Source organism: Triturus cristatus, chromosome 3_2 (assembly GCF_964204655.1).
Source record: "Triturus cristatus chromosome 3_2, aTriCri1.1, whole genome shotgun sequence".
In the NCBI taxonomy this organism is placed as follows: Eukaryota; Metazoa; Chordata; class Amphibia; order Caudata; family Salamandridae; genus Triturus; species Triturus cristatus.
This window is the reverse complement of record NC_140584.1, coordinates 288,331,575-288,347,188: the sequence shown is the minus strand read 5'-3', so window position 1 is coordinate 288,347,188 and position 15,614 is coordinate 288,331,575. Positions and strand designations below refer to the sequence as shown.

Sequence of the window (15,614 nt, the reverse complement as noted above, 5' to 3'; positions counted from 1 at the left end):
GGAGGAGGTGGTGGTGAGTGTGATTGTGGTGGTGGTGGAGGTGCATGCCTAGGATTGGGAAGTTTTTGAAGAGGACTTGGTCCTTACTCCTCTTGGAGATTGGGTGTCGAGAAGCCTTGAAGGCAAGCTCCTCCTCAAAGGTTAGCCTCTGTTTTTTGAGGGGGGGATTCTTAAGTAATGTGCTGGATGGCTTTGCTTGAGACTGTTTAGCCAAAATGCAACCCTTTTCAGGATGGATAAAAATAGGCTTTTGTTTGGCATTGAGTTCTTCAGCGGACTTTCAAAGATGAGAACCTCAGAGGTCTTGGAGAATGAAATCTGAGGGGTCCGTCCTCTTCAATGACTTGGTGTCCTGTTTCAGGGGCACTCTGCAATCAAATCTGCTCCAAATGTGGAGGCTTTGTGACTTTCAGTCGAGACATACAATTTTACAGATGGTGCTTCTGTTCCAAAGCCTTGTCTCAATGCTGACCAGAGCCCAAGTGTGGCAGCTGAGGAGAAGCGGACCTAATTTTTTTGGCAGGTTCTGGGCTTGATGTCTGACTCCTGCATGAGCGGTGATCTTCCTTGGTGTAAAGATGTTCAACTGGGTGAGGCTCGGGTGGTACTTACAGCCCTCAGGGTCTTCTTAGTGCAAGTCTTGTCGGTGTTACTGCTAAAGCAATCAACTATACTCCCTTAGAGGTGCGCCAGGATAACATCTCTGGGCTGGGCATGGATTGGGCCGGGTTCTGGTTGGACACACTTCCTCCTCTTCAATGTCGCATGGGTCCTGCTCACCGAAGATGTCTGGGGTGTCGCATACTGTCCCTGCTGTATTTTCTAGTGTGCCGTTGCCTCTGACACCTTAACATCTTCTTGCACCTGAAGACAAGGCAGAAGTTACACATCAACTCCTTGTGATCAAAGAGAGGTAGAAATTACAGAAGCTGTGTTGGTCAGCCCAGGGATTCTTGGCAATACACTGACTGTAGGAAGAATTGGAAACTTGCGCATTTCACCTGCCAACATTCTCTGAGGTAAGGTCCTAATTGGTTGAAGGGCCGGACCCATCGAAATATGGGCGCTGTCCATCAGGCACAGTCAATGGATCAAGGTTTAGGATATTAAAAAAAGTGTACCATCCTGAGCAGTGGGGACAGGGACGGTTCCCAGTCACTAGAGCCAAAGAGTTATAGCTCAGCCTGAACTTTCTGCAAGAAACATCTGTCTCGGAGACATAATTAAACCGGTCTGAATCCGATCTAAGGTGGCAAATGCCCGTTGTGGACTGTGGGAGATGTTGCTCAACATCCCATGACCCAAGTTTGTTCAAAGAAAAACACCTTGGAATATCAGAGCCCAACATCAAACAGCTGATGTTTGCAAAGCATGTGTTACAGATGCTAAAAACTTACATTTTCCTTTTAGGTGTTGCTATTTATTGGTATAAATACTGTGAGGCTATAGGCATTGCATTTGGTGTGCGAGTTATGGTTTGCATGGCTGCTGTGCGGGTTATGGATTGTGGTCCTATCCATAACTTAAGTATTTCAGTGGTTTTTATAGTTTTAATTCTTAACCGTAACTGGACTTTAACATAGGCTTTTAAGTAGATTTCTGTGTTTTTTCTTAAACATGCATTAAGGCCTAACATAAAAACAACCAGAAGCTCAATTTAACTATGTATTTTTCACAGAACTTGCGAAATTTTTATGATATACTACATCCAAAACTTTGCTCTGCTCCGATCTGCTACTATCTGAACGAGCCGCAGTTGGCAGCAGCGCCTGTTGAGTAGTAATTTACAGTCATCTTGGACTTTTAAAATCAGAAGTAGGAATCTCATAAGATCAGTGAACCAAACTTGAATTTTTAAGACATGATTTTTGTCTCCATCACCTTAAAATTCACAAATTTCCAAATCACAAATTTCCAACAACGTTCGAGTTTCGTTCTGTAGATAAAACGTTACACAGAAAAATGGAGATCCAATGACCAGTACAAGGGCACTGAGGAGTAGACATGTACCCAAAGGCATGAAAAAAAATTGAGAATAACATAAGTAGGGTCTGTTAAGCTCGCAAATTTGCAAACATTTGTGTGTACGCAGCAACCATTTGGACATCATAAACAGGTACCACAGACCCGAGCTTGCAAATAACTGTGAATTTGCGTTGTTCAAGTAGACTACACATATAGCCTGGCACTGAAAGCAAGATTTAACAATAGGCAAAGTGAGTATTGTAATCATTCAACACCGACTGCGCACAACCATGGGTGGGCTACCGGTGCATTTTGGATGGCGGGCCTGGTCAAGGGCCAGACCCTACATCCAACCTCCGCAGGGCACAGCTAAAGGACGTGAGCGGCAGGGGTTGGTCGCACACGCCAGACTGGGCATGGCTGTGCAGGTGGAAAAATGGATACAGCATATGTTACAAAAAAAGAAATTCACTGAAAAAACATTAGCAAACATTAATTTTGGTTCAGCAAACCAAAAAATACAATGTACACCATAAGTGACCCCCCTGCCACATTTTCATCATGGTTTAGTTTTTTTTCATGTCTATGGCAAATTAGCGTACTGAGCATGGAGGGGCATCAGCTTTGGTGTATGCTGTGTGTGGCACACCATAGTGGCAAAGCTCAGTGTTTGTTTGTTTTATTTTTGTTTGCTGAACTATAACTACTCAATAACTGTATTTTTCCAGCGAATGAATGTGTGTGTGGGCACACACACACAACATTGTTTATATATCATTATGAGGACTGGCCATTGACTGTAATGAAGTGTGTAATACTAGTCTAACTCCAGCAAGCCTAACTGCACTTTTAGTTTTTTGATACACTCGCTTGAAAGTACCTAAACAAACTATGAGGACCGGTCCTCACAAAGATAGTGTTTAACTGGTTTTGTCAAGGTTAACCCACACTATGAGAGGACCGAGCCGGTACACACACACACGTACACACGTGTACACACACACACACACACGCACGTACACACGTGTACACACACACACACACACACACACCCCTACCCCCACCCCCCTCCATAGAAATTCAGCAGTTATAGTTATGGTTATCTCAAGTAACTATAACTCGTGCCCTGAGGTAGCTATCACTTAACTATCACTTACGCACATGCATTTGTGCTGTTCAAGTGAAACCTAAAAAAAAAAAGCAAGGCTTCAGCATCCAAAAAGGACAGTGCTATGAGAACAGGGCCTAACATCTCTGGACTGAGACAAAGAGACTGAGAGAAAGTTGCCTCCCAATAATAAGGGAACTCACTGGCTGCAAGTGGGGATTTTCTACAGATAAGTGACATTATCATTAGAAAATCGCATTGTGTTTAAGAAAAACTCACTTCCAGGTACCTGTGCTGCGCAGAGAAGCGAGAGCTCAGGGTGAGACAAGCAAGACGCTGATGGCACCTACCTGTGCTGTGCCTGGAAAAATTTAATGAGGCTCTCCAGGAATTCTGGCCCTTGCTTCATCTGACTCTCATTGGCCTTCAGCAGGTACTAGAGAAGGAGACATAATCAATCAAAGGTTTTTGTAGAGCGCACAGGTACTCGGGGTGTCCTGGCGATAACACACAAGAGCTCAGGCTGGCATCATGGGTGAAAGAGCCATGCAGAGAGGGAAAAGAGGATATAGGGCACTAGGTGAATGCTGGACACAATGCAGAAGAAAAACAATACAGGAGGAAAAGTGGGAGAAAGCTGTGGTTGCACTGGGCAGAATCTGAACTAAACATTAGTGCCATCAAATGCCATGTCCATCACATGTGCCTGGACATCTGGCCTAAAATCTGTGCTCTTCAACCAGCCATACCTCTGCATAACAGTCACATTTCCAACCTGTCTAAATTCACAAGTTGAAACAACATCCATCAATAAAGCAGACACTTGTTCTCCACTTCTCAATATTGCCTTTGCTTTCTTTTTATTGTCCTTTGGCAATTTTTCATGAAACGGCGCAATGTTACGCCATAATCGACCGCTAATTTATATACATCGGTAGTGCAATATGACAATCTAAATTGCATCAGCTGCCAACACATTCAGTCTCTTCCCTATAGCGTCCCATTTTCTGTCTTCCTTGTCTATTGGAGCTGTACAAGGGGATGAAGGGTTCCTTGATCCCCGTTGCACTGCTGCTGATATTATGGAGTCAGTACAGACCTAGTTCAAAATACATCCTGCTGTATCATCTGTAGTCTTGTATATATTTTTATTTCTTTTTAAATGTACTGATGCGGTTGCTGGATTTTGCATCATCACTAGACCTTCTTCTCACAGGTGTTCTAGGACAGAAATGGATTGTGTGCTCCTGTGTGCTTTTTCCTTAAAATCAAACAGAAAGCAGTTTTTCGGGGAAACAGAGACTGGAAGACTGAAGCATTCTGAAGCTTTCTCTATTGGAGAATGAAAGCTTCCAATACCATCTGGAGGGGGAACTCTTATGTGTTGGTTCTGGACTGTCATTCTTCTGCACTATAAATTGATTCCATTCAGAATCCTCTGTAGGAGACCCTGGTTGACTGTGTGGGCTATCATCATCGCCACTAAGTGGAGACCTTATTCAGGCATCCTGCTCTCCTTCATCCATAGCCACTTGCTCTGGATTCACAGCCTCTTATAATGATTGCTCCCCTTGAATTTCCTGGATTTGTGTTTGTACATGTTGCAGAATTGTAGGCTGAGGATGTTTTTCGAGGATGACAAACCTAACCTGGTTCCCTCCATCAGTATTTCCGCATTTTATCTTGATGACGGTGACAGTCTTATTGTTGTCGGCAACTAATCTCTCTCACCTCCTGGCGACTTTTGAACCTTTCCCATCGTCGACAACTTTTGTCTTGACGTTTTCTCATCACCTTTCTTCCTTGACACTTTAGTATCAAGGGGTCCTTTATCCTGCTTTTTTGATGTATCATCCTTCCCTTGTTCCTTCTCCAAAATAGCAAGAGCCATGCACCTTCTCGATCTCTTAAAGTCTTTATAGAAAAATGTCTGCAAATACTGTAATCTGTTGGCTTGTGCTCAGAGTGCAAGCAGTATAAGCACTTCGTATGTGGATCGTCCACGTAAATCTTCTTTCCACATGATTTATAGGCTTTAAACAAAGACGTTTTATGAACGCTTCAGCCATAATGTGGAAAATGTGGCAATTCTTCTGTTTTCTCTTCTACAACAGAACTGTCAAAGAGGGTTCCTCACATCTGAACGTGAGGTAGAAAATCTGACAGTTGGAAGCATCAGTGAAGGGAACAGCTGGGTGAGGCTGGTTCTGGTTGGCTGGAGTTTAGATCATGTATAATGATGTGGATAGGTTGAGTAAAGATTTATAGTGTGTCAATGTAAATGAATGCATATATGTGTACTGCTGTTTGTAATGTTACCTGGTGTTCCAAGTCTGACGACGGGGAAGGATTGAAGTATAAGAATCTATGAAGGATCCAATGCTGGAGAAAAATGCAGGAGGAAAAGAAGAGAAAGATGTGGTTGCACTGGGTAGAATCTGAACTAAAGAAAGTTTAAGATGGAAAAGGTGAGAAGATACAAAGGAGTGCGAGAAAAGGGGCAGTAAGTGTGGTAAAACAGCAACCTGTGAAGTAGGGAAAGACACACACCACACAGAGTAGGCTGGGTATGCTGGCTTTTGTACAATATTATCAAAAAAGGAGGGGTTTGGCCCAAAGGATTAGAGGGTAGGTAGGGCCAGTTATACTACATAAGAAAAAAATTACCTATACCTCTAGTGACTTCAACACTTATTCATATGAAGTAAGATAAACGAAAATTAATACGTTTACCTAAGCAGTAATTTCTGCCTTTTATTTATTTTTTAATTAATATCTTTGATCACAAAAAGAACGCATAATGAACTACACAAAATACCACATTAGTACTTACACAATGAAAATGAACAACGTGAAAAATGTGTTTTGACATACAATTACAAATAAACTCATAATAATCAAACATTGAAGCAACCAAATGAAATGTCACAAAGAACAATCATTATATACACAATCCGAAATACAAAGTTGTCATACAAATTGATGAATTAGACAACTAACACCCTTATATTTGGAATAAATCAAATCCTCTGAAATATCAGGGACACAAGGGGGTATATTTGCAATATTTAACCAAGGAGTTGAGTTCCTTTGCCTGCCGACGCGTTTCGAGTGCCGGTTAAATCAATTGCTGCACTCTCATCAGGGCTGGATTAGTCTTTCTCACGAACAGACTGATTGTGACAAAAAAGGGGGGGGGGGGTTGGGGAAAAACAGAGTTAAAAGGCACTTCCCAAAGCCCTAATTCTTTCTCTATCCACAAGTTGGTGGTCACATACCTGCATTATGCCGATTAAATGTAACCATCAGCAATATGTAACAAGCAGTGGTTGCCAATCTGCAATAAAATACATTATGAATAATTTAGCTCATGGGGTGTAATTCTTTTGTCTGATAGCTATGTCTGGGGACAAGGAGGGAAAAAAAGGTTACCTGGTTTTCAATATTGCGTGGCCAAGACGATTTATAAACAGTAGACAGCAATTGCAGATCTTTACTTCTGCAAGAGAAATAATACATGCAGTTTCGCGGTGTCTGTTTAAATGAGTTTAAAACGTGACAACTGAGCACAAATTATTTACTCACTCAGGGAGAGGGGCCCAAAGGCGTGGCCCCACAGAGGAAGTGTTGTAACAAATGACGGTCCTTCACTCTCTTTAAAAATAGTTCGTGGGTCTTTCAAAACGTTTGAAATGCTTAAAACTGAATATAAATTAAACGATAGAGAGTACTTCCGGTATGCTCAAGTCTACCATGCGCTGTGTTCGGTTTTTCCGGACGCTGCTGTTATCCCCGAGTATTCCCCACTAGAGGATAGAGTGTTGGATGGCTATGTGCCCGACAGCACTATTTCTCTGATTTATAAGAAACTCATCAATGATCGCGCGGACTTGCTGCTCCGTCTGCGGGAGGCATGGACGGGCGATGGCTTGGAACTGGACGATGAGGACTGGGCATCGGCGATGGCCTCCCCGAAAGAGGTGGCGATCCCGGCCCGCTTACGATTCGTACAGCTGAAGATCCTTCATAGAGTGTATGTCACGGGGCCCGGTTTGCTGCGTATGGGTTACTCGATGGATGGACTGTGTAAGCGTGGATGTGGCCTGCCGGGTACCTTTCTTCATATCTTATGGGAATGTTCGGAGGTTGTGCGATTGTGGAACGGTATCCACACCGTAATGGAGGAGGTCACGCACGTTGCTCTGTTGCCAGAGGCTAGGAGGTGTTTGTTAAATGTCTGAGAACCGAATGATTGTAATGCGGCACAGACGCAGTGGGTGACCTTGGGGTACATGGGGGCTAAGCGTAACATTGCACAGCTATGGGGCTCCCCGAGGCCGCCCATGATCGAGGTATGGAAGGAGAATATGGACTGGTGTATGTTTAGGGAAAAGACGGTGTATGTGGCGAGAGGCAAGCCAGGGAAATGGACTAAGGTATGGGGTCCATGGAATTTATATCGTGGACGTATCTGCACCCCGCCTCTGCCATTGGAGGTCGATATCGCTTTGTCCCCCTAGCCGAGCACTCTGCGGGATGGTGTGAGGTGTGTTCCATGCTTTGTTCTCCCGTTGCCCCCCTCTACCGCTTCCAGACAAGAACTGCTTTGAATACTGTACGTTGTTCCCCGTCCTGGGAAGAGCACGCTGCTATCTCGGACTCTCATTGCCTGGAGTGTGTTTAATATTTAATAAAAAATGAAACTGTTTCTTCCGATTGCTCCTGGCCTATGGCCACGGCCTATTACATGTGCTCCCGAACTGCCGGGAGCTTTGCCTCTGGTTCATTTGAATGTGTGGCGTTGCACTGCGGGCCCTCGGGCTCTATAGCGGCCGGCCCTGGTGGTTGTAGGCCCTTGTCTGTATTTTATTGTGTACCAACGGTTTCTAATAAAAAATTACAACAAAAAAAATAGTTCGTGGCTGCAGGGGCAAAAAAATGTAAGGGTTTGTAAAAATCGTTTTTGGCTGAAAGCACTTGGATTCAAGTGCAAACTATGTTTTGCTCACCTAATAAAGCTTCAGGCTCGAGGTTTCAAGTGGGGATTTGTCTCCATTATTGCTAGCAGCTCGCCGAGCTGATTGACACATCATGTGATGGTGCATCAGTGTCACATGATGCGTTTCTGACCAATCACAGGAGGGGATGATCTAATTGCATTTGCAATGACTTCTGGGAGATGTAGTTTATTGAAGTCATGTGTCTCAATTCATTTGCCCAAAGTAAAACTTTTCAATATCACAGGTCGGTTGTGTTTTCCAACATCTCCATATTGATCCCATTTTTACTTTATTAGAGAGACACAGGTCCTGAAGCTGACCGCAGCGCCATATACTTGATTACAGCTCATGAGCCATCTAAGCTCTGTTTAGCTCGCTCATGCAGTTGAGGCCCTGGTTGATGCTATCGAATTTCATAATTAAATATGCCTCTTTCCGCAGTAGAGCGGTCTCAATACATGTAGATTTTGAGTCAATCCATGCCAGAACTGTCCAACGCAGTTCATTTTCGCTGTGTTCAACAGCTAGAAAGTGTTCTACCATAGGCGCTGTCAGGACTTTTCTCCTAATTCGAGATTTGTGCTGTATAATTCTCACATTAACCTGTTGGCTTGTCTTTCCGATATATATTTTATTGCAAGAGCATACCACTGCATAAATGACGTTCTTAGTCTTACAAGCTGGGCAGGGCTCTGGGAATTGTGTGGCCCGCCCAGCTACTATAGAAGGAAGTCTATTTGAACACAATGGAGTAAAATGGAGACATGAAAGTTTTACAAATTGTAAGACTAAGAACGTCATTGACTGACAGCGCCTATGGTAGAACACTTTCTAGCTGTTGAACACAGCGAAAATGAACTGCGTTGGACAGTTCTTGCATGGATTGACTCAAAATCTACATGTATTGAGACCGCTCTACTGCGGAAAGAGGCATATTTAATTATGAAATTCGATAGCATCAACCAGGGCCTCAACTGCATGAGCGAGCTAAACAGAGCTTAGATGGCTCATGAGCTGTAATCAAGTATATGGCGCTGCTGTCAGCTTCAGGACCTGTATCTCTCTAATAAAGTAAAAATGGGATCAATATCGAGATGTTGGAAAACACAACCGACCTGAGATATTGAAAAGTTTTACTTTGGGCAAATGAATTGAGACACATGACTTCAATAAACTACATCTCCCAGAAGTCATTGCAAATGCAATTAGATCGTCCCCTCCTGTGATTGGTCAGAAACGCATCATGTGACACTGATGCACCATCACATGATGTGTCAATCAGCTCGGCGAGCTGCTAGCAATAATGGAGACAAATCCCCACTTGAAACCTCGAGCCTGAAGCTTTATTAGGTGAGCAAAACATAGTTTGCACTTGAATCCAAGTGCTTTCAGACAAAAACGATTTTTACAAACCCTTACATTTTTTTGCCCCTGCAGCCACGAACTATTTTTAAAGAGAGTGAAGGACCGTCATTTGTTACAACACTTCCTCTGTGGGGCCACGCCTTTGGGCCCCTCTCCCTGAGTGAGTAAATAATTTGTGCTCAGTTGTCACGTTTTAAACTCATTTAAACAGACACCGCGAAACTGCATGTATTATTTCTCTTGCAGAAGTAAAGATCTGCAATTGCTGTCTACTGTTTATAAATCGTCTTGGCCACGCAATATTGAAAACCAGGTAACCTTTTTTTCCCTCCTTGTCCCCAGACATAGCTATCAGACAAAAGAATTACACCCCATGAGCTAAATTATTCATAATGTATTTTATTGCAGATTGGCAACCACTGCTTGTTACATATTGCTGATGGTTACATTTAATCGGCATAATGCAGGTATGTGACCATCAACTTGTGGATAGAGAAAGAATTAGGGCTTTGGGAAGCGCCTTTTTTAATAAAAACTTAAACTCTGTTTTTTCCCCAAACCCCCCCCCCCTTTTTGTCACAATCAGTCTGTTCGTGAGAAAGACTAATCCAGCCCTGATGAGAGTGCGGCAATTAATTTAACCGGCACTCGAAACGAGTCGGCAGACAAAGGAACTCAACTCCTTGGTTAAATATTGCAAATATACCCCCTTGTGTCCCTGATATTTCAGAGGATTTGATTTATTCCAAATATAAGGGTGTTAGTTGTCTAATTCATCAATTTGTATGACAACTTTGTATTTCGGATTGTGTATATAATGATTGTTCTTTGTGACATTTCATTTGGTTGCTTCAATGTTTGATTATTATGAGTTTATTTGTAATTGTATGTCAAAACACATTTTTCACGTTCATTTTCATTGTGTAAGTACTAATGTGGTATTTCATGTAGTTCATTATGTGTTCTTTTTGTGATCAAAGATATTAATTAAAAAATAAATAAAAGGCAGAAATTACTGCTTAGGTAAACGTATTAATTTTCGTTTATCTTACTTCATATGAATAAGTGTTGAAGTCACTAGAGGTATAGGTAATTTTTTTCTTATGTAGGCTTTTGTACAAGGCATTATCAGTGACCAACGTCCCAGGCGCAATTTTACAAAGGGCACCAAATGACAGCAGGCTATCAAGAGTGAAACTTCATACCAGTCTAGTAAACCAGTGAGTATAGCCCGGAGTGAGTTGGGGCTGACTACACACACACACACACACACACACACACACGTTTATCTTTATGGACCAGCAGTGGGTTTGCCTTCGAGGCATGAGACTCACATTAAACAAACATTTGGTTGGTCCTGAGCTAGCCTGATTGACGAAATGGTACTTGCATACAGCAGGTGAGTGACTCTTGGCTTCCAACAGTAAGGCCGCCTACTATGAGACTTGCACACAAAATTCAGACGAGAGATTTCAGAGTTGCAAAGCAGTTGTGATGATTACCCCTACAATCACACGATTACTTTGTGTCTGCTAACACTGACACTCAGCTACATTCCCAAAAGTGATCAACCCATTTCCCTTCTCAGTGCTAGACAGCAACCCACATGAATCTCTTGCAGACAACAAGCTGGAAAGCAAAGCAAGGTTTAAGGTATGTAATGTTTCCAACTAGTCTATGCTCATGTGGTACACAGTGGTACCTTATACTGATGGGAAGCAGAGACTAAAGAGCTAAAACAGAGGACTTGTCTTGAACACATCGACCTCGGGCAGAAGAGACCTGTCTCCACAGTCAGAAAGAAACCACAGAGCTACATTCTGAAACTCAAATAAGATCAAGGAAAAACTGGGTAAGAACTACAATGTCCCCAAAGGTAAACTAAGGAAGCTAAAAGATGGTTATAAAATTGTGATGCCAATCTACTTGTGACTTCACAAAACAATCGAGCCCTTTTAAGCTGCTGCCACTGTAAAAGAAGAAATTATGGCTACCCAAAGAAAGATGCCCACAATCGATGAAAGGTTCAAAATGTCGGTGTGAGAGCAGTCACTGACTTAGCACCAACATGATCATGTCCATGGAGGAGGGGACTTCACTGGCTCCAGTGTCAAACAGTGATATGTTTAGGACGGAAAATACCAAAGTTATAGCAGGGGCGAAACTCGCACAAACCTTCACAGTGATACATGCATTTGCAATACACATCTGCTAAAGGTTTCGCCCCAGTTATTACAGTTAGAGACAGTAGTATGTTAACATCACCAGCTGTAGCATCAACCTCACTCCTTTCTTGAGTGCAGCATCTGAAATTAGCCCTCCAGAGGACCAATGCTAGAATTTGTCCCCCACTCACACCCCTGCTTTGAAGACCAGCTTTAGAAATCCCTCCAGCTCTGCTGCATATAAAAATATCACTGCTCCACAAATCCCTAAAATCTTTCTTGTTCCCATACATACGCCATAAAGAACATAATGAAGTCTTATTGCATTCTGCAGGTTCCCAGACAGCAATATTTCTTTTTATCAATTCAACACCATTCCACTGGCATAAGATGTAGTGCAGAGACTGGGCACCGAAGCCTCTATTTAGTTCATTTGAATAAATATCCAGTATACTTTGCCCTCTCACAGAATGAACCAGTGAGGAGCGGGCCAACACTGCATGCCTCTGGCCCTGTGCACACAAACTTCAAAAGGGAAGGCGGAAACACTCTACTAACCAACACAATTGATCCGGGCAGAGTGATTTCCCTAACAGAGCCGCTATTCAACCCTCTGACTCGCACTCTGGCAGCTTGGCCTAGCTGCGGGCATCTGAGGCACCCCAATCAGAAGAGGAGCAGCTTGGTCTTTATACCTAGCCTAGCGAGCCTGCGTTCTCATCTTTAAACTGCTAATTCCAAATCCAGCTTGAGCCTCCACCTGCCGCCCTCTTCCATAATTTAGGTTTAGGGCTCCCGGTTTTATGTTATTTATATTTCTTGACATATCCATCTGTATTTATCCATATTTATTTTTTGCTAATTTTATCTGTATTTATCCATATTTATTTTGGGTTATGTGAAAAATGAAGCTGACAAAAGGCCTGGACGCCTGCCCGGTTTCAGTGATATAAACCCATTTGATAAAATATGCACTTATAGGCCTGGCAGGCATGATTGACAGCATTTTTAATCACTCAAAAACAACCCAAAATCGCTGCAAAAAGTACAATACAGGAATTAAAATGTGCTTGTTTGCATAGACTGTGAGAGACACAGTAAGTTCAATAAAATATACACTATGCATTATGAGAAAGAGAAGTAATAAGTAATAGAAATTCATTGTTCCCTAAAAATAAGCAGTGGCTCCCCTTCATCCCTCTCTCTTGCACTTACAGAGATCTCTACTGATGCCAGTATATATCGAAATCATGTGTCTCTTTCACGCTCCCTTCACTTCCCATACTGCTAAGGGCTGCATCCCATAGCATGATAACCTCACCTCAGAGGTCATCACGAACGACATGGAAACTCTTCCCACATAGACTGAATACTAAGACAACATTCTCTGAACCACAAACCCTACATGGTGTAGCGTGCTGCCAGTGTGGACAAGCACTTCAGCACCCCACCTTGGAATAGTAAGTGTTTTATAAATACAATACTATACAATACCATCTATTTACTGCTTCACTACATCTATCCTCGTGTTCCTCCATCCCCTCTATGCCACCCTGCTCACTGCTTCCATCTTACCTTTCTGCCTGCTCCCTCCTGTTCCCCCCTCCCTGCCATCCCTCTCATTTCTCCTGCATAGCATCACTCCTTTTTTGCATACTCCCTTTTCTCCCTTCCAACCATTGTCTCACACCCCCCCCCATTTCCCCTGCACTTCTCTTCCTCCATTTCTTCCTCTTTGACGTCAAACACTTCTACGCTATTCATGACCCTAGAATCCAGAAAACATTACAGCGGAACACGAGAAGACTTGGGTTTTGTTGCAGTTTTACATCAAGGATGTGAATATGGGGTAGCAGCTGTTACTCGGGCTTGCCCACCGGCACTGTCTTCTCTGCTACTGGATGCACTGACAATGGAGGCAGAAGGATCATATCAAAGAGGACTTTAAGAGCCCTGCGTATTTGAAGTCTCCCTCCCTTGCCCTCTCAACAACAGGAAGCAGTTGAAGGGCAAAGGGCAGGACAAGGTCTATCCCTGTGATGTCATAAGCAGTGCATGATGTCAGTTCCGCCGCCCTTGGAATTTCTGGGAATCAATGTCTACGTTTAATCATGTTCCTTCCCTCACACCAACACACTGCTGGCTCACTATGCCCCAATTCTCGGCCCATCTATGCCAAAGCTAGCAGCACAAAAGCTGTGTTTGGACTGCCCTCAACACAAATAATAAATGAAGTGTGAATGAAATTGCCTGTCATCACTACATTCTCCATCCAAGAACTCGATTGAAGTGAATCTTCCTGTTATCGAAGTAACATTTATTACCTATTAGGTGCAAAATTAACTTATGCAGCCTCTGCCAAACAGACGGCAGAGAAGATGGTCTTTACCTGCTCCTACGTGGTGGGTGTCACAGCCCTAATAAGGCAGGCTGACCTATGGAGCTATCAAAAGAAACTAAAAGAGGCCAGTGCTTAAGCAGGGTGACATGTCAGTCAATTACCAATGCTGGTATGCCTGACAATGTGACTGGCCCTTCCCCAGCCTTACTGTGCCCCTAGGAATCATTATATACCCTTCTGGCAAGACTTGCAAGTGTCAGAGATGTAACAGAAGAACCACCTTGTGTTAGAAGAAAATTCTCTTATAACAACTTCAGTTCCAGCATCTTCTCCCCACTATAGAACGTCTGTTGCAAGGCTGTGTCACTGCACTAAACTACAAATACAGAAATGTATCTACCCCTCTAGCTCTAGAAACATTCCACAAGCACTCTTGGTAATGCGGTATTCCCCAGTAACAAACTCAAAGTATCAGGTTATACCATAATTACCTTGCTTGCAAGAATATTCCCCTTTAAAAATCCCTTGTGGATGGGGCATCCCCTTTCCGGGGAGCTCCTCTTACTGAATGCCCTCCTCTATGATGCCCTGTTCCAACTCACATCATGCACATGGTCTTCAGTATTGTCTCTCACTCTTCTCACCTCACACATCTGCAGCTGAAAACCACGCCGTTCCTTCTCCAGGTCCTCCACAAATTCTGTAGGTGAGAGGTCCGGCCGTATCATTGTGGAAAACCTCGCTCGTTCTTTCTTTTCTTTTTCAATTTTATTCCTGCGCACATAAAACAAAGGCAACCATGACATGAAATCCAACTCCAGTCTCCAATTTCACAACTCCTTGTGTCAACCTAGGTGAGGATAGCACAGTTTAATCTCATCTGAGTAAAGGTCCTGATAGGAGAGCTGCTCTTCAGGGGCAGAGGGTACACTAAAGAGTCATCAATAGTCATTTGGTCCTGATTTCTAGAGAAGAAAAAGGTGACTATGATTGATGAGATCAAGAAAAAGCAAGGACTTTTAGGGATTTTTAAGGTTTAAAAAAATGTTTCAAGTATACAAAGGAAGTCGACAAATGTTCCTCACAAGAAGTACCTTAGATTAAAGACGATAACCTCCCCCACCAACAGTTACCTCTGTTGAGATTTGACAAATTCAGAACCACTGTTCTCAGTTGACCTATCTAGAGTCATAAATCAATGCCAAACGACCATTTGAAAGATGCATAAATGTCCACCGAGGTCCGCATTTGTTCTGATAATGAAAGACAAGTAAAAGAGATGGGATCCAACCTCCTCAAACCACAGACCAACCTGTAATCCGCATTGAGATCTTTGAGCCTGGTACTATAGACAAGGTGCAGGCAACACTAAATAAAAAGAACCTTCACAGTACAGTTTCACAGAGATAAGTGATCTCATAGCGTAATAATGGGACAGAAGTCTTGTAATCGAGTTTGCAAACCTATGCAGCACTGCCTTGCACATTTCCTGGAATGCTGTGTCAGGTTGTCCTACGTTAGCTGAACAATTTTATGAAAATACTGGACATTTTCCCCTCTAATATGCATTTTTGTCACAATTGGAGGCCTCACATTGAAGCCCAATCAGCCTCATGATGGAGGGGCAAAACATGGTTCAAGTGGTCCACGCTTAAAATGTGCATGGAGCA

At 43.0% G+C, this 15,614-nt stretch overlaps 1 protein-coding gene across 2 annotated transcripts in view; it reads right to left on the bottom strand.

Moving 5' to 3' along the window:
* ASAP3 (ArfGAP with SH3 domain, ankyrin repeat and PH domain 3) overlaps positions 1–15,614 on the bottom strand; it is a 360,613-nt gene that overhangs the window by 170,432 nt on the left and 174,567 nt on the right. For both annotated transcript variants that reach the window (XM_085647656.1, XM_085647657.1), the window contains 2 exons: positions 14,589–14,718; positions 3,424–3,509 (listed from right to left, as the gene is read on the bottom strand). In XM_085647656.1, the coding sequence (XP_085503782.1) occupies positions 3,424–3,509; positions 14,589–14,718 (216 nt within the window). The remainder of the gene's footprint in view (positions 1–3,423; positions 3,510–14,588; positions 14,719–15,614) is intronic.